Source organism: Dendrobium catenatum, unplaced genomic scaffold, assembly GCF_001605985.2.
Source record: "Dendrobium catenatum unplaced genomic scaffold, ASM160598v2 fragScaff_scaffold_450, whole genome shotgun sequence".
In the NCBI taxonomy this organism is placed as follows: Eukaryota; Viridiplantae; Streptophyta; class Magnoliopsida; order Asparagales; family Orchidaceae; genus Dendrobium; species Dendrobium catenatum.
Window position 1 is genome coordinate 1,227,069 of NW_021318912.1, and position 27,542 is coordinate 1,254,610.

The 27,542-nt window shown below is 32.3% G+C and overlaps 1 protein-coding gene across 1 annotated transcript in view; it reads right to left on the reverse strand.

Moving 5' to 3' along the window:
• Positions 1-24,552: 24,552 nt before the first annotated feature.
• Positions 24,553-27,542, reverse strand: part of LOC114579511 — a 4,984-nt gene continuing 1,994 nt past the window's right edge. Inside the window, exons 2-3 of the mRNA XM_028694301.1 lie at positions 25,569-25,636; positions 24,553-25,503 (exon numbers count right to left, since the gene is read on the reverse strand). Coding sequence (XP_028550134.1) covers positions 24,553-25,503; positions 25,569-25,636 — 1,019 coding nt within the window. The remainder of the gene's footprint in view (positions 25,504-25,568; positions 25,637-27,542) is intronic.

Genomic DNA, 27,542 nt, shown 5'->3' on the forward strand with positions numbered 1-27,542 from the left:
AAAGCATGGTGCTGGCGTGGAGAGTAAATGGGACTGCAGGAGAGTAAACATAAGCACTGGAGAGTGAGCGCGGCATGCACGATCATAAGTGTGAAAGATCACGAGTAGGGGATTGTGTCATGTTGAGTTGATTTCAAGTTTCTAGGCCAAGCTGAACCTGACCTAATTTTTGAAATGGGTCAAAAAATGTAACCAAAACCTGACCCGTTTGGTAAACAAGCTAACCTGAACCAAGCATTTTTTGAGTCGGGTCAATGTTGGATTATGGAACCGGTCAAATATTGACACCTCTATCTTTGGCAATATCCTTTCCTTTAGAACATTAGTTGATTGGGTAATATGATCTTTGGTATTGTCCTAATCTAATCATTTAAATCTATTCAATTGGGATAGATCTATTATTTGAGCATCCCCCCTAAATTTGCTTATCATGGATAGATATTTCTTTTGCATCTAAAACTTTGGTTAATTAGGTAATGTTTCCTAATATTTTTTTTGTCTAACAATCTAAATCGATTTATTTGGGAGTGACCTCCCATTCAAACTCTTATATAGTCTTTGGATTTTTAAAGCATTAAAAAAAATTCAAACATTTAGCATTTAATTGTGCAAGTTTCATATGCTTATAGCTCCATTAATTAAAAGGAAAATCAATTTTGACACCATTAACTACATGCAATAGAAGTGAATAACTAGTTTGAATCATATGTCAAATTCTATAGTCAGTGAATTGAGAAAAAGTAGACATGCATATTTTCCAGAAATTAAAAGGAATATTTTCAAACAGTATTTGAAGGGTTATAGAATAATTAATCATACTATGCCATCTATAAAAGAGCATGCACAGTCAGCTACATGACGGTGTAAATCCCTAATACATTGAATTAAAATAATAGAAATTATGCAACTTTTAAAAATCACATCTCTTTATCTAATTAACTAATTGGCATGTATGATCCATCAATAGATTCAGCATGAGGAGATCTATGAATGACCTATGAAATTGAGCTTCAATTTTAAATATGTTTTATGTATTTTAAGAAATACATCCTACTATATTTCTTGAATTACTTTTCTTAAACAACTCCAATTGCTTTCAAATTTTCAAGGATGCTTCTTGAGGATGTTTTAAACATTCCCAAATTTATTCATGTTTGTTTGAATCTTGAAGAAATCTCAACTGGTATATTATATTTCTTGGTCAGAATTTGACCTAGAAATTCAAAATCCCAAGAACTATGAGTTCATAGGGAAATTCAAAATTATTCTTTATGGATTGTTTGACATAGTATAAAGGGTTAGTTAGCCACAAAGTTTTATCCAATATCAGGTCTAAAGAGCCCAATGTGAACTTTCTAATATATATATTGGATGACTTTGATGGCTTGAAATTGCGAGGGTTTAACCATTCTTTCATCATTGACTCATGGTTTTAATTTTAAGGATATTGGAGTTCATTTGGTTTGTCATTTAATATATAATTTATAAAAAAAAGGAATTTAATAAATAAATAAATAAGGCAAGTTAATAAATGAAAATAAATAAATAAATAAAAAGGGAATTTAATAAAATAAATAAATAAAATAGAAAAAGGGAATTTAATAAATAAATAGGAGCTCATATGGAGTAATTGAGACATATGAGAATGTTTCAATTAATATTTAATCATGTGTTTAATAAAATTTAGGAATTTTATATTAAATAAAAAAGGGAATTCAATAAATAAGATAAATCATCGAGCTTAGAAGCTCTCTCACGCTCCCGTGCTCTGGCAACTTCTTGGCAACTTTTAAGGTTTCTCCTTTTGGTCGATTTCATGGCTCATCATGGAGGTTTTTTGTTTCGAATTGCTATTTTTCTCCATTAAATCTTTTCCTTCTTGTTTTACATCTTGCTTTTTCTTTTGCTTTGCCTCTCAATTTTGGTTTTTCCTTTTGTTTGATGGCAACTCAGTCATTATCGAACCCACGTAACACTTGCAAACCACCAGATATAGAGAAATATATGGGTTTATCTAGTATTTTTGGTGGTAACTCACGATCTTTCAAAGTTGTAGTTCCTGGAGGTTCTTCCTCTTCTTCCCCTAAACTTGATCTAGTTCAAACTTCTTTTAAAGGTCTTCCAGCTTTGATGTTTGATGAAAAGGTGATTACTCAATTGGCTACTCCCTTCGTATTCATGTTGGTTGGGAAATTTGTTTTGCATTGCCAAAATTTAGATACCATTCACTCCTTTTTTTTTGTTAATCTTAAACTATCTGGAAACTTTTCTATTGGTTTGTTGGATCAACATCACATAGAAATTCAACTAACCAACAATTTAGATTACAGGGGTATTTTCTCTTGAATATCTTACTACATTAACTCCTATCAAATGCGACTACTCAAATGGAAGCCTTTTTTGGATATTAAAGAAGAATGATCAATTGCTCCTATGTGGGTTTCACTTCCTAATTTGAGGTTTGCACATGTTTAATTCTCATATTTTGTTTTCTCTAGCATCAACTTTTGGTAGACCCTTACAAACAAACAAAGCAAAGGCTTCCATTTTGCACTATTTGTGGATCATATATTGGTTGAAATGGATGTGTCTAAAAAGCATCCTAAGAAAATTTTGCTTGGCCTTGAGAATTGTGGGTACTTACAAAAAGTCGAATTTAAAAAATTTTCCCATTTTTTACAATCATTGTAGAATGCATGGGCATTACATTGCATAATGTTTTATTTTGTATTTGCACCTTCGCAAGAAAAAAGTGCAATCCAAAGTTAGTAAAGAAAAAAATGTAGTGGGTTCACCTTTACCTATAGAGGAAACCATTCCCTTGTATTATAATGTGGCAATTGAGAGTCTTCCTACTCTAAATGAATCAGTGCAAGATCCTCAATCTGTTATGAATGTTAACAATGAATTTGGTGGCTCAGAAAATCCTGATCATATTAAGACTTGTAATGACATTACTGAAAATACGATGGATGTTCCAAGAAATAATGTTGTTAAGAGAATATCAAAACCCTCTTATTTTTCTATTCTATCTATTGAATGTCGTGGTTCAAATGTTGTCAACAACCTAGAAGAGCAAATGGTTGTTATTTATTCTAAACACAACAACAATTTAACTTCTTTGTAATTTCCTTGTTGTACTAACAAAAACTTTAACTGATTTTGATTTAGTTGTTAACAATTCTCAACATGTTAATCAAGCCATTACAGATCTATCTTCGATTGAGCAAAATAATGTAGAAGAAGAAGAAGAAGAGGGATAACTTGTGTATAACAATGTGGAAGAAGGGGAGCTTCTTCAGGATAACATAGAAGAGTGTGAAATCACTCAGCATTACGATAAGGGTAATGGTAGTAAGGATTCTTAAGCTTTTACTCATAATTCAAATACTTTAGATGGTGCTAATAAAAACATTTATAATTAAAATAGTTTGTTGGACAATGATAATGGCTTGTACATAGTTCATGGTAAGATAAATAGGAAAAATAAAACATTAAATGTTTATTCTCCTAGTAGTACCAATTCTCAAACATATAGTAAGTTGCATTTTAATGATTAAGCCTATTATTTGGAATGTTAAGGGCAATGGTTGTCCATTTACTAGAATTAGAGTCAAAATTTTATGTTGTATTCATAATGTGTTCATTTTAGTGTTGCTTGAACCCCTTATTTTTGTTGCTAAGTTGGATGAGACTGCTCAGATTTTGGGTTTTAATCATGCCTTGGCTAACTCTTCTAATAAAATTTGGTTCTTATGGAAAGATTTGATTGTTATTGATGTTATTGGTGATTATTTCAAGTTATTCATTGCAATATTAAATTTATGTAGTTTAGATGTCATGTTTCTTTTGTGTATACTTCTTCCTCTCATATTACTAAAAATATTTTATGGGATTAGCTTTCTAATTTTCATGGTTTAATTAGTTTTTCGTGGTTGGTTGGTGGTGATTTTAATAGTATCTCTAATTCTACTAAAAGATTTGGTGGTTTTATCCCGATCTATCGGTTTATGGAGGATTTCAATAATATGATTTTGGAATGTAATCTTGTTGACATTGGGTTTACTGGCAACTCTTTCACTTGGAATCATGGTAATATGTAGTAATGGTTGGATCATGTGATTTTTAATGATGTTTGGATTAATTCTAATACTAGTACCTTTGTGGAACACCTTAGTAGAACCTTCTCTGTTCATTATCCTCTTCTTATTAGTATTATGATGAGGCAGGATGGTCCTCACCAAACTTTAGATTTTAAAATATGTGGTTAGTTTATAACTCTTTTTAAAACATGGTCCAAGAAAATTGGCATGCTCCTCTACATCCTAATAATTCCATCAAGGGCATGAATAATTTGCACTTCAAATTTAAAAGATTAAAATATAAATCAATTAGTGGAGTAAGAATGTTTTTAAAATTATCTTCATTAAAATTTTATTTACCGAGGATAATGTTAACTCTATTGAGTCTAATTGAGGAATCCATCCCTTTGATGAGAATTTTAAGGCCCTTCAAGATGCTAAAAACTCTCTTTTTAAGTTACAAACTCAAGAGGAAGTTTTTTTTGGAAACAAAAAATTTTTTCATCTCATTGAAGGGATAACAATACTAAGTATTTTCATGCCCTAGTCAAGAAGAATAGAACTAAGAACATCATCATAAGAGTTCTCTTCCTGATGACTCTCATATTGAGGATGTGGGGGAAATTGGTAATTTGGTCGTGAAGCATTTTAAAAATTTGTTCAATAAATTTTTTGATATGTATCCTATTGATCATCCTGATCTCATTCCTTTTATCATTAACGAGGTTGATAATAGGGCACTTACATGGCCTCTTACTTTGGAGGAAATGAAGGACATTGTTCGTGCTATGAACTTTGATTTCATGGCTGGCCCTGATGGTTTTAGCAATAATATTTTTTAGAAAGCTTGGGATATTATCAATGATGAATTATATGGTGCTATTTTGGATTTTTTGCTAGCAACATTATTCCTAAATGTTTCTCTAGTACCTCCAGTGTGCTTATTCCTAAGAAGATGGCTATTAATAATTGGGTTGATCTTTGTCCTATTAGTCTTTACTCCTTTTTAAGTCAGCTTATTTCTAAAATTTTAATGACTCGTTTATCTCCCTTACTTTAGAAAATTTTTTCTACCAATCAAATAGGTTTTGTCAAGGTGAGAGCTATTTTTGATAACATCTTACTTGCTCAAGAGGTTCTTCATGATATTGATCTTAGGGTGAGAGGGGAAAACATTATTATGAAATTAGATATTGATAAAGTTTATGATAACATCAACTGGAATTTTCTCTACAACATTCTGCATATGTTTTCTTTTAATTTAGTTTCTATTAAGTTCATTATAAAGTTGTATTGAAGGTTGTTTTTTTCTTTATTATTGTTAATGATAAAAGCAATGGCTTCCTTAAGTCTTCTCATGGGTTAAGACAAGGAGACCGTATTTCCCTAGCTCTTTTTTTATTGCTATTGAGTATTTTTATCAAGAGACCTAACTAGCCTCTATGAAAATCACAATAATCTTATTTACAGAACCTTAGGTGGTTTTCATATCTCTCATTTGTGCTTTGTCAATGATGCCATTATTTTTGCCAATGTGTATTTTAATATGATTAATATTCTTATGAGATTTATTCATAATTTTGAGATTTTGAGAATCCTTTCTTTAAATAAAAGTAAGAGTTGCTTTATTCCTTCCAACAAACTTCCTCTTGATCATATTAATGCTATTAAAGGTCTTACTATTTTTGTGCATGTCTTTTTACTTATTAAATGATTCATGTTATTATTATTCGACAAGTTTTAAGCTGGCTGTCGACTACCTAACGCAACCCTTCACTTTTCTCATCCAGGACTTGGGACCTGGCAATAGCAGTGTTAAAGTTCCAAGAGAAAGTTCTATGGAGAGTTCTTGAAAAGAATTGGTTAATAACACTTATATTCAAATCATTAAAGATATGTATGCATGAGTTATTACTTGTGTTCAAACACAAGGTGGTTTGACCAAGTATTTCCCTATTTCGGTTGGGTTACATCAAGGATAATCCTTAAGGCCATATCTTTTTGCTTTATTCATGGATGTTCTCACTAGACCTTTGCAAGAGGATGTACCTTGGTGCATGCATTTTGCTGATGATATTCTTCTTGTTCATAAGACTAGAGATAGAGTTGAAGGTAAACTTGAATTATGGAGGTCAACCTTAGAGTCTAAAGGTTTTCACTTGAGTAGATCTAAAATAGAATATATGGAGTGTAATTTTAGTAGTAATAGACCTAGTGAGGGGATTGTCACTTTGGGCGATCAAGTCATTAATAAGAGTACACATTTTAGATATCTTGGATTTATTGTTCAGAGTGATGGTGAAATAGATGGGGATATTATCAACATAAATCAAGTTGGATGGTTGAAGTGGAGGAATGCATTGGGCTTCTTGTGTGATAGAAAAGTACTCCACAAGCTTAAGGGAAAATTTTATAAGATGGTGGTGAGGCCTGCAATTCTTTATGGTGTTGAATGTTGGCCATTAAAAGAGAAGCACAATACTAAGTTAAATGTGATAAAGATGAGGATGCTCAGGTGGATGAGTGGATTTACCCTTAGAGATAGGATACGAAACGAGCATATATGTGAAAAGGTTAGAGTGGCTCTAGTGGAAGATAAGATTAGAGAGAGTCGCCTTAGATGGTTTGGTCACATAAAATGGCATTCTTCCGATGACCTGGTTAGGAGAGTAGATGTATTAGATTTTACTTATGTTAATAAAGGTAGAGGCAGACCTAAAAAGACTTGGTTATAAAATATTAGGAATGACATTTCTTTATTAGATTTAAACGAGAATTTGACTTTTAATAGGACACAATGGAGAAAAAGGATTGATATAGCCGACCCCACGTATTGGATAAAGGCTTGATTTTGTTGTTGTTGCTTTTTACTTATTAAGTATCTTGGGGTTCCTCTCTTCAAAGGACAGAATAAATCTTTTATTTTTGATGAACTTTTTGCATCTGTGCAAAAAAGACTTAATTCTTAAGAATTTATTTTTTTTTTTAGATAGGGTGGCATATTGATCCTTATTAAGAGTGTATTATGTTCTTTACCTATTTATATCTTTTAAAGTATACAACCTACCCATACAATTTGTAGCAGAATTAAAAATTTTATTAATAAGTTCTTCTGGAAGGGCACCAATAACAATTTTAAAATCCTCTGGACTTCTTGATGTTAAGCTTAGTCTTTGGGCCAAGTTCCTGACTGCAAAATATTGTGTTGGTAAGCATCCTACCATTTGTTCTTAAAATAAGGGTGACTGTAGATTTTGGAAGTGACTTTGTAACAATAAATGGGAAGCTAAGCCTCATATTAAATGGGTTGTTGGCCGTGCTAACATATTATTTTGGCAAGATCATTAGGTTGGTGATCTTTCTATCGATTTTAAGCTTAATACTTTCTCTATTGTTGTTGTTATGGTGAACACCTTTATTACTGAGAATACTTGGAATTATTACAAGCTTGCTGAGGTTTTCCCTGAATCTATTATCAGTCTTATTTTACATTACTCATAATACTGATGCTGAAGACTACTTATTATGTTACTCATCTAATAATGGTATTTTTAGGTTGAAGGATGCTTGGAATGATTTTAGAGTAAAGAATAATGTCACTAAAATTTTTTCCATAATATGTCATAAAAGTATTCCTACTACTACTGCTACTTATATTTTGAGAATTATACATAAATAAATTTCTACTGATGATAACTTACGTAAGAGAGGTTTTGTGTTACAGTCCTAATTCTAATGTTGTAACAAGTGGAGAATATGCACCATGTCTTTATTTTTAGCCCTATTGCATTCAAAATTTGGATTATATCAATTTCTTCAAACATTACATAAAAAAAAAAGTAAATTAGAAAATTATTCCACTTGTCAAATTTTTTAGTATTAATAAATTATTTAATATTAATCTTAATATGTGTTATTCAAATTAAACATAATTAAGTTCATTATTAAAGCTAATTATATAGTATCTCATCTAAAACTTAATCGAACAGATGAAGCAAAATTTTTGCTTGGGTTAGCATAATTTAAAAAATATTTGTGTTAGATTGAATATTTTAAATTTTATCAATATAATTAAATAATTTAGTTAATTTGTAAACTAAATCATTCTAACAAATCAAATGATCACATTTAATTACTACTAGGGTTGAAAAAACTAACAACTTAGCACATGAGATCCCAGCCAAGATTAAAAGAATGATAAACTGGATTTTGTTGCCAAATGCACTTAGGTTGCTACAGAAGGTGAGAAAGAATAAATATAAGGCTTCTCTAGATGACACCAAGATGCACTATTGACGTTTCAGCTCAAGACATGACTGAGACCACCATTCCTATATAAAAAGTTAAAGATTTTGGTTTCATTTGGGACGGCTTTCTTATTGTTTAATGTAGTCATTTTTTATTATAAAATTTTCTAATTAAATAAAGTTTTATATTAAAAACTATTTCTGAAAGCAGTAAAAAAGACATCCCAAATGAAACCTTAACAACTTGAGATTTATTCTTTTCAAACTCATGCAAGCATGAATAAAGTCAACTTCTTGGATCAACTTGCTATGATAAAAACTAATGTTGAGGGTAAGGGAAGTTGATTAACTTCTTTGGGAGAAAGCACATGAAGCAATTTTGAAGCATTTTCTTTATGAGATGAAGTCACCAATGAACTTCATCACAAAGTTTAAGAATGGAAGACCAAAGAAACCTCAACTTATAAATTCATGGAATTGTCTTAGTCTAGCTGATTTCTTGTTGGGGATGACTTTTTTCTTTAGTTACTAATCCAATGCTTGTCCATATCTATTAGAACCAAATATGTTCGTGGAAGACACCGAATCATACTAGGAGAAGAAATTTATGAGGGATGATTTGAAACCTATGTGAGAATAGAGAGTAAGTACTTAGTAGAGAAACTCTTTAAGAAAATGCTCAAGAAACTCAAAGTTTCAATAGTCAAAACATATAAAATGCTCATTTTCCCCTTTTATTTAATATGTTTGTCTCATTAGTAAAAAGTCAGTAGGTCTTTTCAATCTATTTAGAATTCAAATTGTAGTATCAAGACTATATCTTGATCTAAAAAAACTCATAGAAAAATATAAAGTTATTTCTCCTTACTTCTCTTTTGGAATACATTAAAGTTGCAATAATCCATAGGGCCTGTTGTTTAATAGTTTTCTCCATCCATCATGTTTCATATTTGAATATAAATTTAGCTAGTTCTGCTTTATACCAGACCAACAAAACATCATATTTAAATCATGATACATCTTACTACTACAAGGATAGATTGCATATCTAGAATAATGGGCCTCAAGAAGAATATATCTTCTCCAATAACTACTATTTCAAACTCATAAACTATTACCACTGGACACAACATGCCAATTATCTATTTATAATATTTGCCTCATTCAAGAATGAATTTGATCCACAATTGACCCATAATCTTTATCTTTATTCTAAAATTCCTTAATTCTTTTTTATAACTTGGGATGAATAATCATAATTTTTGCCTACATATGATATTTATTGATTTAGAAAAAGCATATGACAAAGTTCCAAGAGAAGTGTTATGGAGAGTTCTTGAAAAGAAAGGAGTCAATAATGCTTATATTCAAATCATTAAAGATATGTATGCAAGAACTATTACTTGTGTTCAAACACAAGGTGGATTATCCAAGTATTTGCCTATTTCAGTTGGGTTACATCAAGGATCAGCCTTAAGCCCATATCATTTTTCTTTAATCATGGATGATCTCACTAGACATTTGCAAGAGGATGTGCCTTGGTGTATGCTTTTTCTTATGATATTCTTCTTGTTGATAAGACTAGAGAGGGAGTTGAAGGTAAACTTGAATTATGGAGGTAAACCTTAGAGTCTAAAGATTTTCATTTGAGTAGATTTAAAACAGAATATATGGAGTGTAATTTTAGTAGTAATAGACCTTGTGAGGGGATTGTGACTTTGGACAATCAAGTCATTAATAAGAGTACACATTTTAAATATCTTGGATCTATTGTTCAGAGTGATGGTGAAATAGATGGGGATATTATCAGCAGAATTCAAGTTGGATGATTGAAGTGGAGGAATGCATCGTGCATGTTATGTGATAGAAATGTACCCCTCAAACTTAAGGGAAAATTCTATAAGATGGTAGAGAGGCCTGCAATGCTTTATGGTGTCGAATGTTGGCCATTAAAAGAGAAGCATTATACTAAGTTAAGTGTGGAAGAGATGAGGGTGCTTAGGTGGATGAGTGGCTTTACCCTTAGTGATAGGATATGAAATGAGCATATATGTGAAAAGGTTGGAGTAGCTTCAGTAGAAGATAAGATTAGAAAGAATCGCCTTTGATGGATTGGTTACATAAAACGACGGCCTTCCGATGACCCGGTTAGGAGAGTAGAGGTATTAGATTTGTCTTATGTTAAGAAAGGTAGGGGTAAACCTAAAAAGACTTGGTTAGAAAATATTAGGAATGACCTTTCTTTATTAGATTTAAACGAGAATTTGAATTTTAATAGAACACAGTGGAGAAAAGGATTCATGTAGCTGACCCCACGTAGTGGGATAATGGCTTGATGTTGTTGGGATGAATAATCATCAAATAAATATTTCTTGTATGCACATTAGATGAGTATACAAATTTAAATTCTAGTCTTTCCATCTTTTGAATAGACACTTCGTCATAAGTGATTAGACTAATTTACTAGTCCCATAAATATTTCTATTTAAAGAATTTACAATGATATTTGCTCTTCTAGGCTGTAAGATAATATTTAAATCATAATCCTTAATGAATTCTAACCACATTCGTTGTCTCATATTTAACTATGAGGTTAAAATATGCTTCAAACTTTCATGGTCAGTAAAGATCTCACACCTAGCACTATATAGATAAAGTCTCATTATTTTAAAAGAAAATACAAATTCCATCAATCTAGATTATATGTAGGATAGTTCTCTCATGCGGCTTCAACTACTTGGAAGCATAAGCAATTACTTCCTTGGTCTACTACAATACACATGCAAAACCTTTCAATGAAGCATCATTTACACATAAAATCCTTCAACTTCAAATGGATAGTTAATATAAGGGATCACACCAAATTCTCCTTCAACTTGTAGAAACTAGCTTTTCACTCTAGAGTTCAATCAAATAGTATAGCCTTCTAGGCTTATTTTGTAAAAGAAATTTAATTATATAGAAAGCCTCTGACAAGCTGCATTTTATAACCTACCATTCAAAATATTGTGAACCTCTATAGTTGAATTCATCCTAGATCAATCAACTACACTTTGCAACTTCTAGAGATCCATAGAAATTCCTTCATTTCTTACCAGATGCCCTCGATTCTACATTCTTTATCCAAAATTCATGTTAGAAAACTTAGCATATAAACTATGTTATTTTGAAATCTCTAATTTCAATCATAAATAATTTGCATGATCCTTTTCAAGCTTAGAATATAGAAGAATTTCATCAATAAATATAATAATGAACTAATATTAATACTCCCTGAAAATTATATCTATTAGCATATGAGCACCCTAAGGTAATCTACTCAGTTTAATAAAATCTCTAAATAATAACTATTGTAATTGAATCTTGAACTCATGTAATTCTTTTTGTGCCTTTCTATAACGATCCTTAGCAATTGATAACGTCCAAGGTATTACTTCAATACAAAATTACACTTTTCTTATAGAGGAAAATTTACCAATTCTTCAAGGAATACACAAAAAATTCTTTCACTACATAAATATTTTTAATACTTTTAATAGGTTCATTTAAATCCCTTACAAAGGCTAGAAATACTAAATCAACCTTTCTCTGGAACCTTTTGGCTTGTACCATAGAAATCAAGGAAGATAAAATACACAGTGTTCCTTAATTATAACTACTTATGCTTTGTCACATAATCAAACTATTTTCTTATTATAATTTATTTGATCCCCATATTAACTCTAACTTCTTATTTACATTCTCAATTTCACACTTGCACAACTAACTAACAGTTAAATGATCACTAGTTAACAAAAAAATAAATTAACTAAACCACGGACATATAGGGATGTCATCAAAACTACTAAAAATATACTCATATAAAAATGAATGACTAGTTCTAGAATCAAATAAAATAAGATGCATGGAACAAAAATAAAATTTGTAATTATCACCATGCTGAGTGCATTCTTAGCATCCTACTAAGTCATATTATAAATTATGGGCAAAATAGCAGCAACACTACCCACCTATGAATGAGTTCATGATCCAAAGAAATTCATTGATTGGATTACCTATATAGCTAAATTTTTTAACAAGTACCAAATATTTAACTACCCAAGAAGTACCTTTGTTAAGGTGAAATTTTTATGACATGCAAAATTTATTGCACAAATTTCTTACCAAAGTAAGAGAGGTTAGGGATGAACCAACTTACTTAGGTTGAGATTAAAGAGATGCTAAAGGCTACATATTCTCAAACAATAAGAAAAAGAAATTCCACAAGCAACTTCTGACCCTTAGGTAAGGAAGAATACACGTGGTATAGTATATAAACTAATTTAAGGATTTGATTATCAAGGATAACTGTATTGATTTAGAATGGTCATTAGCCATCCAATTAACTATTAGTCTTAAGAGTGAGATGAAATTTGAGGTAGAGTTCTATGACGCAAAAATCCTAGAATATGCTTAAAATTAAGATTTACTCCCAAATAGCAAAAGGAGGAAGCTTCTTTATCAAAAGAAAGAAGTCCGATCTAATTTATTCAATCATCCACCACATTATTTCAAGAATTTTAGTGCTAAACACGGACGCGGACCTACATCTTCTAATGATCAACAAAATAAGAATTTCCAACAAATACTTTTTAAGTTTGGTGATATGTTATACTTTAAGTGTCACAAATGGAATATATAAAATCAGTGTAAAGCTAAAATTATCTTCCAAGATGATATTGAGGAAGAAGTATAATAAAAGAAATTTGATGATTAATCTCTTATGATACCCCTTTTTTATGATTACATAGGTCATCTTGTGGAAACATAAGCCAAGATAATGAAGTCTATCATAGTTTATATTACTAAAGAGAAGGATGAGTCTATTATCCATAATTTTTTATTGTAAGAACAAACTATGCAAAATTGTTATTAAAGAGAGCACTACCATTAATGTGGTATATAAACATGCACACATTGAAGAGCTAACCTTAACTCAGAATCCTACAACCATACAAAGAAAGTTTGTTAATCAAAATGTCATTATCCATCACATCTAGATGTTAAGAACATGTTAAGATAGGTGGTTGTCTAGACAAAATATGGAATAATGTACATCAAATGAAAGAACACATACTTTTAATAAGTCCCAACTTCTAAAAAGGGGTCTCCTACAGTAAAATCTTTAGAATAACTTGATGAATACTTCTTATATTTGGGTAGTGATTCTTAATTTTTTATTCTTTCTTATAATCATACATTCTTAATCCTAGGGATAATATCTTATTCTTCTTCTACTTCTTTAAGCTATACAACCCTATCAAACTCAATAAAGGTAGCATGAGTTGACTCTTCTACTACCAATATTCTATTACTGAATAATCTATATGTTTTTTTCTATAGAAGAGTATCCTAGAATCATTCCTTCATCATCCATTACATCAAACTTTCACACTTGAGATTTTCCATTACTTAGAATAAAATATTTGCATCTAAAGACATAGAAATGGTAAATTCTTGGTGTTTTGCACTTAAGTAACTCATATGGGGTCTTCTTTAATTTAGCTCTAATATTTACCAGATTCAATATATAACAAGTTGTATTTAGCACTTCATTTTAGAAATACATTGGCAGTTTATATTCATTTAGAATCACCCTAATACCCATAATTAATATCCTTTTTTTTTCTTTTTGCTATGCCAATATATTTGGGTGTTCCAATTGCAAAAAAAAAATATCTTCTATTCATATTTGCTAAAAATATGTGTCAAACTTCTCATTCTCATGCTCCCTACTTTGATCATTGTGAATAGTAGAGTCGATGCATCTTATCTTTCTTTGAATCCAAATTAAGAAATTTTGAATTCATCAAATTATTTACTTTTGTTAGGCAATAACTTAACCCATCTGAATCCAGGGTAGTCATCTACGCCCAAAGCCATATAGCTTACCTCATGGACGTATAGTGCTAATGGATCTAAATAAATCCATGTGTAAAATCTACAAAAATCTATTAGTGTCTACTTATATAATTGAATGAAATTAGCATGCATCACACATGAATTCTTTGGTAAATTCTAACTTTGGTATACCCCTTACTAGTTCTAAGTGTATGATTTTTCTTAGAGTTCTCATACTACCATGACATAGTCTCTAATGTAACATTCAAAACTAATCTATTGTTATTTTTAGAAAACATACTTCACTAGTATTCTCAATACAATCCATGTCAATCAAATAAAACACAATTAATCTAAGCTCTTTTATAATAGTTTTATTGCTTAGAAAGAGAAATCATTTATGAGAATAAAATTTAAATCAAATTCTTTGTCGTATAGTTCACTTATGCTAAGTAGATTATATTTTAATCCTTCTACCAATAATACTTTTTAATATTAAATCTATTTACTTAACCTACTGTACTTATACTAATGATATTTTTGTTAGTGTTATTCCTAAGGAGCCCACATTCTCCACTTTTCAACTCCATTATGATAAATTTTTATGTCCCCAATCATGTACCTTGAGCATCCACTATTTAGATACCATGTGGCTTCACTAGACCCCTTGTGAGACAAACTTGTAAAATATATTACAACGTAAATTTTGGAACCTAAATAAACATGGGCACCATAATAAGAGGTGATGAGGAGATGTTATGTGATTCTTATAATGCCTTAAGCCTTCAGACATATTTTGTGATAAGGTTGACTTCTTATGGTAAAACTTGTGCTATGTGTCCTACCATGACACAAAAAAATTTGTAATTCTTAGAAATGAATGAGCTAGTCCATGTGATGACTAGATCTTCTTCTTATGAGAGAATGATGTATGTAATTCCCTACTGGATTCTGAATGAACAAGTATAGATCTATATGCAAAAGCTTTGAGTTCTGTGATATTTTTTCATTAATATTTGTTTGCACTTTTAACAATTTATTGTTTCACATGTGTTTGATGCTTACTTTCTTACAAATGCAAAACTTCTTCATCTATTATCTTATATGTGGCAACAAATTCAATATGCACGCTTATTTTTTCCTTCAAATAATTTTCTAGAATGTCAAACTCTGTAACTAAACTAGAATGCACATCTAATAATGTAATATGTTTACTTTTTAAGCAACAAAATTTGGAAACTAAATCTGAGCTCATCTAAAAATACATTAAGCTCATTTTTCATGTAGAAGAAATTTCTTTTTAACATTTTATGACCAACAAGCAAGTAATGTGAAATAAAATTGAAATCATACAAAATTCACATAAATGATCATTATTATAATCACATGTATTGTCTTTCACCCTCAAAAATTGGTTTGTAACTACCACTATAGGAAATTCAGCCATTACCGGCGGCTTCGACCTACGGTTGTCTAGCCGCCCGTGCCATTACCGGCGGCTTCGACCTACGGTTGTCTAGCCGCCCGTACTAACGACGGTTTATCTGGCGGTCTACCGCCGGTGAATGCACAAAACAAATAATTTAAATAAATTTAAAGTAATTGTGCGAACTCCCTATCTTCTAAGTTCCATTCCATGAATGGTATTTGAACTTAGTGCCATTTACAATTCTATGGGATGGAGAATATCCAAAATAAATAAAATGTCACATTCAATAATAAATAGATTTAATAAACATTGAGATTTGAATTTTTCAAAAGTGAAATAGGCTATTATAAAAAGAGTGAAATAAGGGCAATAGAATACCCTTCCGAAGTATTTGGTTCTCAAATTGTGCCATGATAGAATCTATTTAAGGTGTTGGAATAAAAGAAATAAGAAGCATGCTTTGATACCAAATGAATTTGACTTTAAACAAGCAAGAGTGTGCGTTGGGGTCCTGGGGAGAAGGTGAATTGATAATTTAAAGAGCAATTAACAAGCAACAACAATTATAGAGTTAGTCTTAATAACATTTGAAGATAAGCCACAAGAGTAATACAATAATTTAAAAATAAATTCAAGAGCAAGTGTAATATACAATAATATTTTTAAATAAAATTCGAATTCTGACACTCGAAAAGATTTTTCTTGTTTTTAAATTAAAGCGCCACTTTGCATAAATAAAACTAGATACAACAACAACAACAACAACAACATCAAGCCTTTATCCCACTATGTGGGGTCGGCTACATGAATCCTTTTTCTCCATTGTGTCCTATTAAAAGTCAAATTCTCATTTAAATCTAATAAAGAAAGGTCATTCCTAATATTTTCTAACCAAGTCTTTTTAGGTCTACCCCTATCTTTCTTAACATAAGTCAACTCTAATACCTCTACTCTCCTAACTGGGTAATCGGAAGGCCGTCGTTTTATGTCACCAAACCATCTAAGGCGACTCTCTCTAATCTTATCTTCTACTGCAGCTACTCCAACCTTTTCCCATATATGCTCATTTCACATCCTATCTCTAAGGGTAAAGCCACTCATCCACCTGAGCATCCTCATCTCTGCCACACTTAACTAAGTATTATGCTTCTCTTTTAATGGCCAACATTCGGCACCATAAAGCATTGCAGGCCTCACTACCATCTTATAGAATTTTCCCTTAAGTTTGAGGGGTACATTTCTATCACATAACAAGCCCGATGCATTCCTCCACTTCAACCATCCAACTTGAATTCTGCTGATAATATCTCCATCTATTTCACCATCACTCTGAACAATAGATCCAAGATATATAAAACGTGTACTCTTATTAATGACTTGATCGCCCAAAGTCACAATCCCCTCACTAGGTCTATTACTATTAAAATTACACTCCATATATTCTGTTTTAGATCTACTCAAGTGAAAACCTTTAGACTCTAAGGTTGACCTCCATAATTCAAGTTTACCTTCAACTCCCTCTCTAGTCTTATCAACAAGAAGAATATCATCGGTAAAAAGCATACACCATGGTACATCCTCTTGCAAATGTCTAGTGAGAACATCCATGACTAAAGCAAAAAGATATGGGCTTAAGGTTGATCCTTGATGTAACCCAACCGAAATAGGAAAATACTTGGTCAATGCACCTTGTGTTTGAACACAAGTAATAGCTCCTGCATAAATAAAACTAGATAAATAATAAAAAATTAGAATGTGTATTAGCTTAACTATTAATGCTTTTGATCATCAAAACCCTATTGTGCATCATACTCATGAGGTTGAATAGGTTGTTCTCATGGGGTGAGTTGAATATTTAAAAATAATTTACTTACAACAATAAGTATAGTGGATGTCCTAAAAAATTTTGAAGATAAGCAACAAGAGTAATACAATAATTAAAAAAATGCAAGAGCAAGTGTAATACAATAATCTTATCACATAAAAATTTGAATTCTCACACTTGATAGTATTCTTCTTAATTTTAAATTAAAACACCAATTTACATAAATAGAACTAGATAAATAACAAAATATATGTTGAAATAAAAATAATGAAAAGTAGGGAAAACATAAAGTTAATTTTATACGGGTTCAACAACTTGCAGAATGTTCACTCCCCAAGGTCCTCATCCTTGAGAACTCTACTAACCCACTAGTTTTTTCTCCTTACAAGGCGGGGAGAGCCCTTCTCCTTTCTCTAACATGGTTAAAAACATTATTCACCACTTTTTTCCTCAAAAAACATCAAAATCCCTCCTACTTCCCTAGATGTTAGAGATTCATTCCCCCACCCTCCTCGACTAGACTCAAGGTTTTAAACCAAGACTTCTTATAGCACCTTATTTTATTTTTAAGGAAATAACCTACATAAATGATTAAAATGTTGATTAGCTTAACCAATAATGCTTGTGCTCATCAAAATCCGACTGTACACCAGGCTCATGAGGTCGAATAGTTTGTACTCTTTATAATAGGAGTGATTATGTCAGTGTTCTTTGTTTAGGTCTCCTTCAATGAGTTCTTAAGTTGGATAACTCTTCTAAGGTGCGTTCCCTTAGGGCATTCCATTAAACTCACACTAGTTCTTTTTTAATCATCTTAAAAGATCTTTTCCTTATCTCCAAAAAGTCACTATGGGTACTATAATTTTGAATCTCCATGTTTATTGTTTGCTTTTAATTTTTGGTCTTCATATTGTGCGGATCTTCTTATCATAGGCATCAATCTGAACTAACCGCACCTTAGAATATTTGTGGATAACACCGAAGCCTACTAGCTTGTTGGCGGGTTGGTGCAAGTGAACCATGCGAAGGAAGTTAACAAGTATGTAAAGTTAGAAGCCCTTTGGCTGGATTAAAAAAGTTCAAATAAAATGAAATATAATATAAAATTAATACACTATATTTGAAATGTTTGAATATGTTTAGGTGTATGTTAAATGAATGCAAGTGGTTTTTTTTTCCTTGAAGTAAATTGAATGCATTGTAAAGCCCAACAAAAGTAGTGGCGGTGATTAGCTGGAAATAATGGTAGCAATGGACAACAACAACAACAACGACGGTCGATGTCTAGCATACATCAGTGGCAAGCCACAACTGTCTATGGCAGCGATTGCGACGGCATGGGCGATAGTCGACGGTGGTCGTAGGTGGCGGCAAGTAGTATTGGCATTAACCCACGGAGTAATTATATTTGTTGGTTTTAAAAAAAAATAATCCTCTTGTTATAGTCATACAATTACTTCTATAAATAGCTAAATAAACTTTAAAAAAACTCTCTGTATTTAAAATTTTTAGAGTAAATTCTTATTTTTAAATATTTAGATTTCTGATTGGAAATATGCAATTCTTCCCTTCATTTTTACGCTACAAAAATAATTTCTATGCAAACCTTTGGTCATTGAAATCATACTACCATTTCTTTCTTGTTGTTTTTATTTTTTTATTTTTGGTTAAAACCCACGGAGGGGCCTACGCGTTAATTAAATGTAAAATTACAAAGTCCTTAAAAGGACCTTGCGCTAACTACTGCTCATAAGAGCTACAAAAATAAAGGTAAAAAAAACCTATGAGCACAAAGTCCTTACTACCAAAAAGTACATAACATTCTAGGTACATTCTACGGTGCTTAAGAACGAGCACCCAAAAGAAGGGAAGAGAAGAAATCCTATCCATCACGAACAGCTTCCCAGCAAAAATTTAGAATTCCCTTCCACCTGCACAGAACACTTGCACAAGATGCAAAAAACCCACGAAAAACCAACAGCAAATAATACAATAGAAAGCATTAAAGGAATTAGAAACCCACCAGTACCAACAGCTAACCGAGATGATGACAGCAGTTTTGCAACGACATAATTCAGAAAAAATCTCTCAGATGAGAGAAGGAAAAAGCAAGTCCAGAGGGCCATCAAATTCCACAAGTTAACCACAGCCAGCCATTTCCACACCCTCATATAATACACCAAAGAAAGCCAACTCCTCCACACCCCCAAATTCCCCAAGAAAATCCTCCCCACCCACCCAGCCAACAACACAACACCATAACCGAACTAACAACCATCCACATAACATAAAAAACATACTAGCCTCCCCAGAATCAGGACTACAATGCACCAATAACAACAGCAACCAACACAATACAACAGTAAGAATAGCCCAACACAGACAAATCACAAAGAAAATAATATTAGACCTGAGACCACCACATTTAGGATTAACCAACAAAACCATGAAACAGTACACAGGAACCCAGCAACACACCTCACCGAAAAGGAGGGACAGAGAACCCAGATCAAAACAAAATCACCACCAAAGCAACCGAGAATTAATTACAAACATAAGAAAAACCAATTTGATCTAATTTGACTTAGCCTTGAACATAGGCAAGCACCTGATCCAGAAAAGCTCCTTATAATCCTTAAAAACAGTACCCAAAATGTCTAAGGCTTGCGCAACAACATTCCCTTCCTCCTTAATAATAGAATATGAATAAGAAAAAGACTTCAAGTCATCTTTAATATTTCTTTTGATGTAAAACAGATCCGGGACACACCTACTATCATCACTATCAAGACTAACCATGCTATCAAAACACGAAGCAGCCTCTAAGATAATGTTCTGGATACAGAATTTATTGCAAAGCTTTAGCCCATACAGAACACCCATAAAAAAAAGCCATGTGACTATCCTCAACAATAGCAGGCCCGGCAAAGCCAGAAATGTAAAAACCAAGATGATTTTTTATGATACTAGCATAACCATAATTACTACGAAATTTAACCCAAGCCACGTTCAACTTGAAATAATTAAGATTAGGCTTACGCCAATTCATGCAATTAGGTCTAATAAGACCCTTGTCCAACTCCCCATTAATATCAAAAAAAGGAAAGGGTGTAAAAACAGTTTTTAAAATTTTTTATTGAAAGCAAATAAGCAAAAAAAAGAGCAATGACCTTATCTTTAATTTTGTGAATAATTCTCTGATGATTCATAGTAACCCATTAAAATGAGAATCATTTGTTTCCAACCAAAGAAACCAACAAATAAGAGATGAAATCACATTTCTAATATGGCCTTTGGACTCCACAAACCAAAGGTCAAGCAAATGAGATATAGAAAAAGAAGCGTTATATAAATTAAGATGAAATAAATCCTCATAAAAAATCCAAACCTTAACTGCAATAGGACCAGATATAAAATCGTGATGCATATTGTCATCATGGAAACAGCATGGCACTTAGTGGTAATAGGGAAAGCTCTCTTCCTCAAATTTTCATTAGTAGGAATGAAGCTATGAAAAATTCTCCATAAAAAAATAGAAACAGTAGAGGGGATAGTGTTATGCCAAATCATTTTAAAAAATTTAGAAGTATCCTTTTTAATTCTAAAAGAATGCCAAGCACACTTAATAATGAAACAACCATCTTTAGAACCGAGAAGAGTAACACATCCTTAATATTGCCATTAATAGGGATCTTAAGAATAAGTTGGATAATACTATCCAGAAGTAAAGCAGATAGCTTCTCCAAATCCCACCCGTTAGACAAAAAATAATAATTAACCTTCCTCTTAGAGATAGAGACAGTGTTAGGTAAAGAATCAATAGAATCAGCATTGATCTACCTATCTTGCCAAAAGAAAATGTTCCCATTACCAAGGCCCCAAACTAACAAAGGCTCCATTTTCCATTTAATAGAACAAATCTGATGCCAAACTTTAGAGTGACCTTTAGAAAAATAACACAAGGACGGATGTTTCACACCACAATATTTGTCCCTCATAAAATTGGCCCACAGACTGACATTAGACCTAAAATTAAACCACAACTTCAAAGAGAAATCCCAAGCCAAATCACTCATGTCTTTACACCCTAAACCCCCTTCTTGCTTCGTAACACGGCACCCAACCCAATTCTTCCAATGAATCTTAGAATTAATAGCAGAACCTTTCCAAAAAAAAATATTCAAAATTCTCTCAATTCTAAGACAAACACCCTTAGTAGGAAGGAGAGTTTGAAAACTATAAACTAGAATAGAACATAATACACTTTTAATAAGAGTGAGATGGCCACCAAAACATAGAAAATTAGAGTTACAAGAAAACAATCTATTCTGAACCAAAGAAATTAAATCATCAAAAGCAAAGCTCTCTTTATACCCTTAAAAAGAGGAATACCCAAATATTTCAGAGGTAAAGCACCTTGAGAAAAACCAGTAAGATTCCTAATATCCAAAATTCGATCAGGCCCAACATTCTTAGAAGCAATAAAACAATATTTTTGCTTGTTAAAAGGCAAACCACTCACAGCTTCAAAGTGCCCAAAAAATCTTAAAATTTTACTAATCCTATTCTTAGAAGCGTTAGTAGAAATAATAAAGTCATCAGTAAAACATAAATTGGAGATATGAAAGCCACCTAAAGTTTTGAAATAAAGACTACGACAATTAAAGAAAAGATTACCCAAACCCCTCGAAAGATAATCAGCAGCAATAATGAAAATAGTCGGAGACAAAGGATCCCCTTGCCTCAGCCCATGAGAAGCTTGAAAATAACCATGAGTTTTACCATTCACAATAATAGAGAAAAAAGGAATTTCAATACAAGCTTTTATGAGATTAATGAAATTCAAATCAAAACCAAAAAGACTCAACATCTTATAAATAAAACTCCAATTAATATTATCATAGGCCTTAGCAATATCCAATTTCATGATCATGTTACCACCTCTCACCTTAATATCCAAATATTCACATAATTCCTGAGCTAAAAGGATATTGTCAACAATGGCATGACCTTTAACAAAGCCCTTTTGATAAGGAGATATAATCTTAGGCCGAAAAATAGATAACCTGCTAGTTAGAATTTTCAATATAAGTTTATAAAAAATAGTACACAAACTAATGGGTCTAAAATCACTCCACGAGTTAATAGCAGAGTTCTTAACAATTAAAACAATAGAAGTAGACGTAAAAAACTTCGAAATAGGAGATCCATTAAAAAAATTCATGACATCAGAGCAGAAATCATTAGAAATAATAGACCAAGTTTTTTGGAAAAACTTAGAGGTAAAATCATCCAGCCCAGCAATAGAATCAGTATTCATGTTAAATAAGATATCTTTAATCTCTTCAGGAAGAGGAGACTTAGTAAGGGAGTCATTCTCCTCTTGAGATATAACATTCAGAATAAGAGAAGTGTCAACACTAGAATCAGGAATAAAAGACTTATTAAGGTGCTTATGAAAAAAATCAACAGCCAAGCTAGCAATCTCATCTCTATCCTCAGTAGTAGAGCCATCCTCACGAGAAATTTTATGAATATTGTTAATAGAACGTTTCTTATTAACCAAAGCATGGAAATATTTAGTATTATTGTCACCTTCCACTAAATACTTGGTAGCCACTTTTTGCTTCCAAAAAGTTTCTTCTTGAACCTAAAGCTTATACATCTCCATTTTAGCTTCATTAAGAAAACACAGATTAGCCTCAGAGGAATCCGACTGACAAATATCCTCAAAGGAGTTGATTTTATTTTCAGCAAGTAAAATATTGTTAAACAAATCTTTAAAAACATTATGGTTCCACTAATTCAAAACCATCTTAAGTCTTTTCAACTTAAGCCATAATCTTTTCATGTTAGAAATAGAATTATTAGGATAAACATGAGCATCCCAATTCACCTGAACAACCTTCAGAAAAGAAACATGATGAAGCCACATATTCTGAAATCTAAGTTGAGATGGCAAACTCTTTGGATTGTTCTTAATGTTAATAAGCAAAGGGGAATGATCCGAAAGAGTATGACTAAGATGTTCAACCTTGGTCAAATTAAAAGTGCTCAACCAGGAGTTATTAAACAAAACCCTATCCAATCTCTGCTAGAAATGCCCACGATGCCTCATAAACGTGTTACCAAAGAACCCAATGTAAATGAGACTACAAGCCATAATCATATCATTAAATTCCTCCATAGATTGATATATAGGAATAGACCCCCCCCCCCCCCCCCCCCCCGCCCCCCCCAAAACCCCCCCCCTAAACGTTCATCAGTATTAGTAATCGTATTGAAGTCACCCCCAACAAGCAAAAGAAGATTACAAATATTGTTAAAATGCACGATTTGCTCCCACAAAGCCCTTCTATTATAGCGAGAGGAAGAAGCATAAACAAAGGATGCACAACATTGCACATTAGAACTTTCAATATTACAATGTAAAACTTGAGTATAATCACCAATAAAATCAATTATAACAAAATCTTTCCAAAAAATCCAAATTTTACTTGCAATACTAGACTTAGCATTATTAAAACCCAAAGACCTAACAATTCTAGATAATTTATCCACAAAAATAAGAGGTTCAAGTAAAACAAGAGTAGCAATGTTATGAATACGACATAAGTTTTTAACCCTAAGTTTAGAAGAGGGGAAACCAATACCTCGAACATTCCAAATAATGACATTAAACATAAAAAATAATTAATGAGAAGTATGCGATCAGGTACTGCTAGGGGATTGTAAAATAACACCTCTGGGTTTCCTACCAAGTTTAGCACGACCCTTAGAAAAACTAAGGTTATTATCTTCTCTAGCATAACATTTAGCCAAAATGTCTATTTCCGTATCGGTATAAGCATCACCGTGATAAAAATCAGATAACAGAATAGTTTTATCATTTAAGTTACCGAAAGGTCCCTTAGGAAAAGGCCTCTCATTTTCAACAAAGAAAACTCCATCTTCTAAAGAAGTTAAAAACCTCTCATTACCTTAAAAAGAGCAGTTACCTTTCTCGGGAAGTGCCTTGCCCTGAGGAGGCACCGCCTCCTCCTCGAACATTGAGATCCCTTTTTCAGTTATGGCCAAGGATTGATTAACCTAAGAAGGCACCACCTCCTCCTCCAACATATTTTCAACATTTTCATGAGCCAAGTTAGTTTCAGTAACATTATGAGCTATAGGAGAGTTAACCAACAAAGCCAACACCTCCCCTTGAGCAGAAATAACCTGATCATTCTCAATAATATTGTTAGTATTAACATCAATAATATTATTATCCTCCACCACCACAACTTGAGTAACATTTTGTAAGGATTCATAAACAATACAAGAGGATGAATGGTCAGCCACTTTAATGACTTCATTAAGAGAATTTTTTCCTTCTCCCACATCAACATTAGGTTCATTACCAAAAGACGAAGGAACAACCTGGAAAACAGGCTCATCCGCCACGTCCTGAGCTGTAGAGGACTTATCAATACCTACCACCAAATTATCATTACCATCAGTTTTTTTGTTTCCCCCCTGCAATTTAGTAAGCCTAACACTTTTTTTATCTTTCTTAAGGTGTGGATGCAGTTTAATGCATTCAATGAGACTGTGACCGTGCATCTTGCAATGGGAACAAAAAATGGGAAAATTTTCAAATTCAACATTTTGAAAATAGCCATTGACTTCAGACCCTAGCCAAATCTCATTAGGATACTTTTTAGAAATATCAACCTCCACCAAAACCCTAGCCACCGAGGGACGAGGAACCGAACCCGTAGCTTGGTCCGTTTGCAAAGGTCGGCCAAGGATAGATGCCAGGCCAAAAAGTATTTGAGAATTGAAAAAGTGCATCCTGAGATTAGGAAAAGACACCCAAATAGGAACAATCGGAGATTCATGATGGACATCAAAATCAGGAGTCCATTTAAGAAGTCGCATTTGGCACGATTGAATATAATAAGAACGCCTAGAAAAGATCAGGCTATAATCCAAATCATTACTCAATTGAATAGCCACATGCCTGAGATCGAGTAAATCCACATGAAAGGATCCAGAAAGCTTAAGATTATAAAAAAAATTCGGATAACATCAATATTAGGTCGCTTCAAAACAGACTTACCCACAAGGGTAAGAGCAAAGGGAGCTGCAAGTTGAGCAACACCCGAGTCTTCCAACATAAGTGCAGGACAGCCTTTGAAAGATGAATGAACAAATTTCAGGTTAGAGCAAGAACCACCGGATCCAGCAAGAGCCTCTTTAAAAGATCAAGATTCTCCATTCGGGATCGAAGCAACCGAAGGGATAGATGACGACGGGCCGTCGTCCCCCCCCCCCCAAAAAAAAAAAAAAAAAAAAAAAAAAAAAAAAAAAAAAAAACAAACAAACAAACAAAAAGCGAAGGACAACCAAACAGAGATCAGAGAAACCACGAGAAATACAAACAAATCAGAAGAAAAGCAGTCCGAAAATAAGAAGCCACAAGCTTCCAAGGAGAACACAACAGATTACGAGAAACAAAAAAGGTGATTTGAAGGAAATAAACACTTGCAGGAGAAACAGGGAAGAATATCACCAGAAGGATGGCGCAGGAGCTTTAGAATGATAGGAAGAACGCCGACAGAAGAGCGCCCAGCCCAAACCTTCTTGGAGTAAATTGAATGCAGGGTAAAAACCAACAAAGGCAGTGGCGGTGATTAGCTGGAAATAAAGGTAGCAATGGAAAACGACAATGATGGTTGATTTCTAGCATATATCAATGGCCAGCCACAACTATCTATGACAGCAATTGCGGCAGCATGGGGAGGGGGCGCCTTTATTGTCGGCAACAGTCGGCGATGGTCGTGGGTGGTGGCCAGTAGTATTGGCATTAATTTTGTTGTGTTACTTATTAGTTGATTGATTGGTATTTGCATTACTTTTCATTTGAGAATTTTTTAGGTTAAAAACTGTGTTCTTAAAAAAAAAAATTTTTTTGAGCATTACAATTCATTAAAGTATTGTTAATTAAAAATTTCAACGCAAAATCAATACATAACTAATAGAAAAGTGCATAAGAAAATCATGTATTTTTATGCTTCCATTTTTTAGTAAATATATTTGTTGGTTTTTTAAAAAAATAATTCTCTGGTAACAGTCATACAATTACTTCTATAAATAGCTAAATCAACTTTAAAAAAAAAAACTCTGTATTTAAAACTTTTAGAGTAAATTCTTATTTTTAAATATTTAGATTTCTAAATGGAAATATGCAATTCTTCCCTTCATTTTTACGCTACAAACATAATTTCTATGCAAACCTTTCGTCATTGAAATCATACTACCATTTCTTTCTTGCTGCATCGCTAAATACCCAACAGCATTAAATATGTCCCACCACCAAATAATTTCCAATCCCCTTGAAAATGACCTAAGTTGTTTGTTTTCCATTATACAATCAGAAGAAAGCTGGGTCAAGCGATGTAGCTCATTGTTTGATGGACAAAAAGTCCTCCCCGCTGCTCGCGCTCGAATCCCTCCATTTTCAAACATAAAAAAAAAAAAAGAAAGGAGAAGAAAGCAACTGTACCTTTCCCGATGTTGAAATCAGATAGCCATGCTTCATATATTCAATGTTCATGAGTAATTTCATGATGAAACCCTAGTGTTATTTGATCATTATGAAAACAAACTAACTCAAAACATATATTTTGAGCTCATTTTATGATCAAAAGATGGAGGAACAGAACAAAAAAAAAAAACAGAGAGAGAGAACTATGCTTCAATAACAGCTTTGAGAATTCAATGTTCCATATAATTATTCCTTTGATTCATAGAAAGAATTATTCAAATTTAAACCAATTATATTTGAAAATTTAAAGAAATAACCATGACTAAAATTTAAAATCCCCAAGAAAAGCCATTTCTTTAATCAAGAGTGTTCTTAAGAGAACAGCTTCTTAGGATGTAGTTATTCATAAATGTTTATCTTTATGTGGAATCTATAACCCAAAATAAAAGAAAATAAGAAAAAGAAAACTATCTTATTCACATAAGATAGGCAAAATCTATGGAAACAATAACATTTTTTTTCATTCAACTTCTATTTTTTATTCAATGTA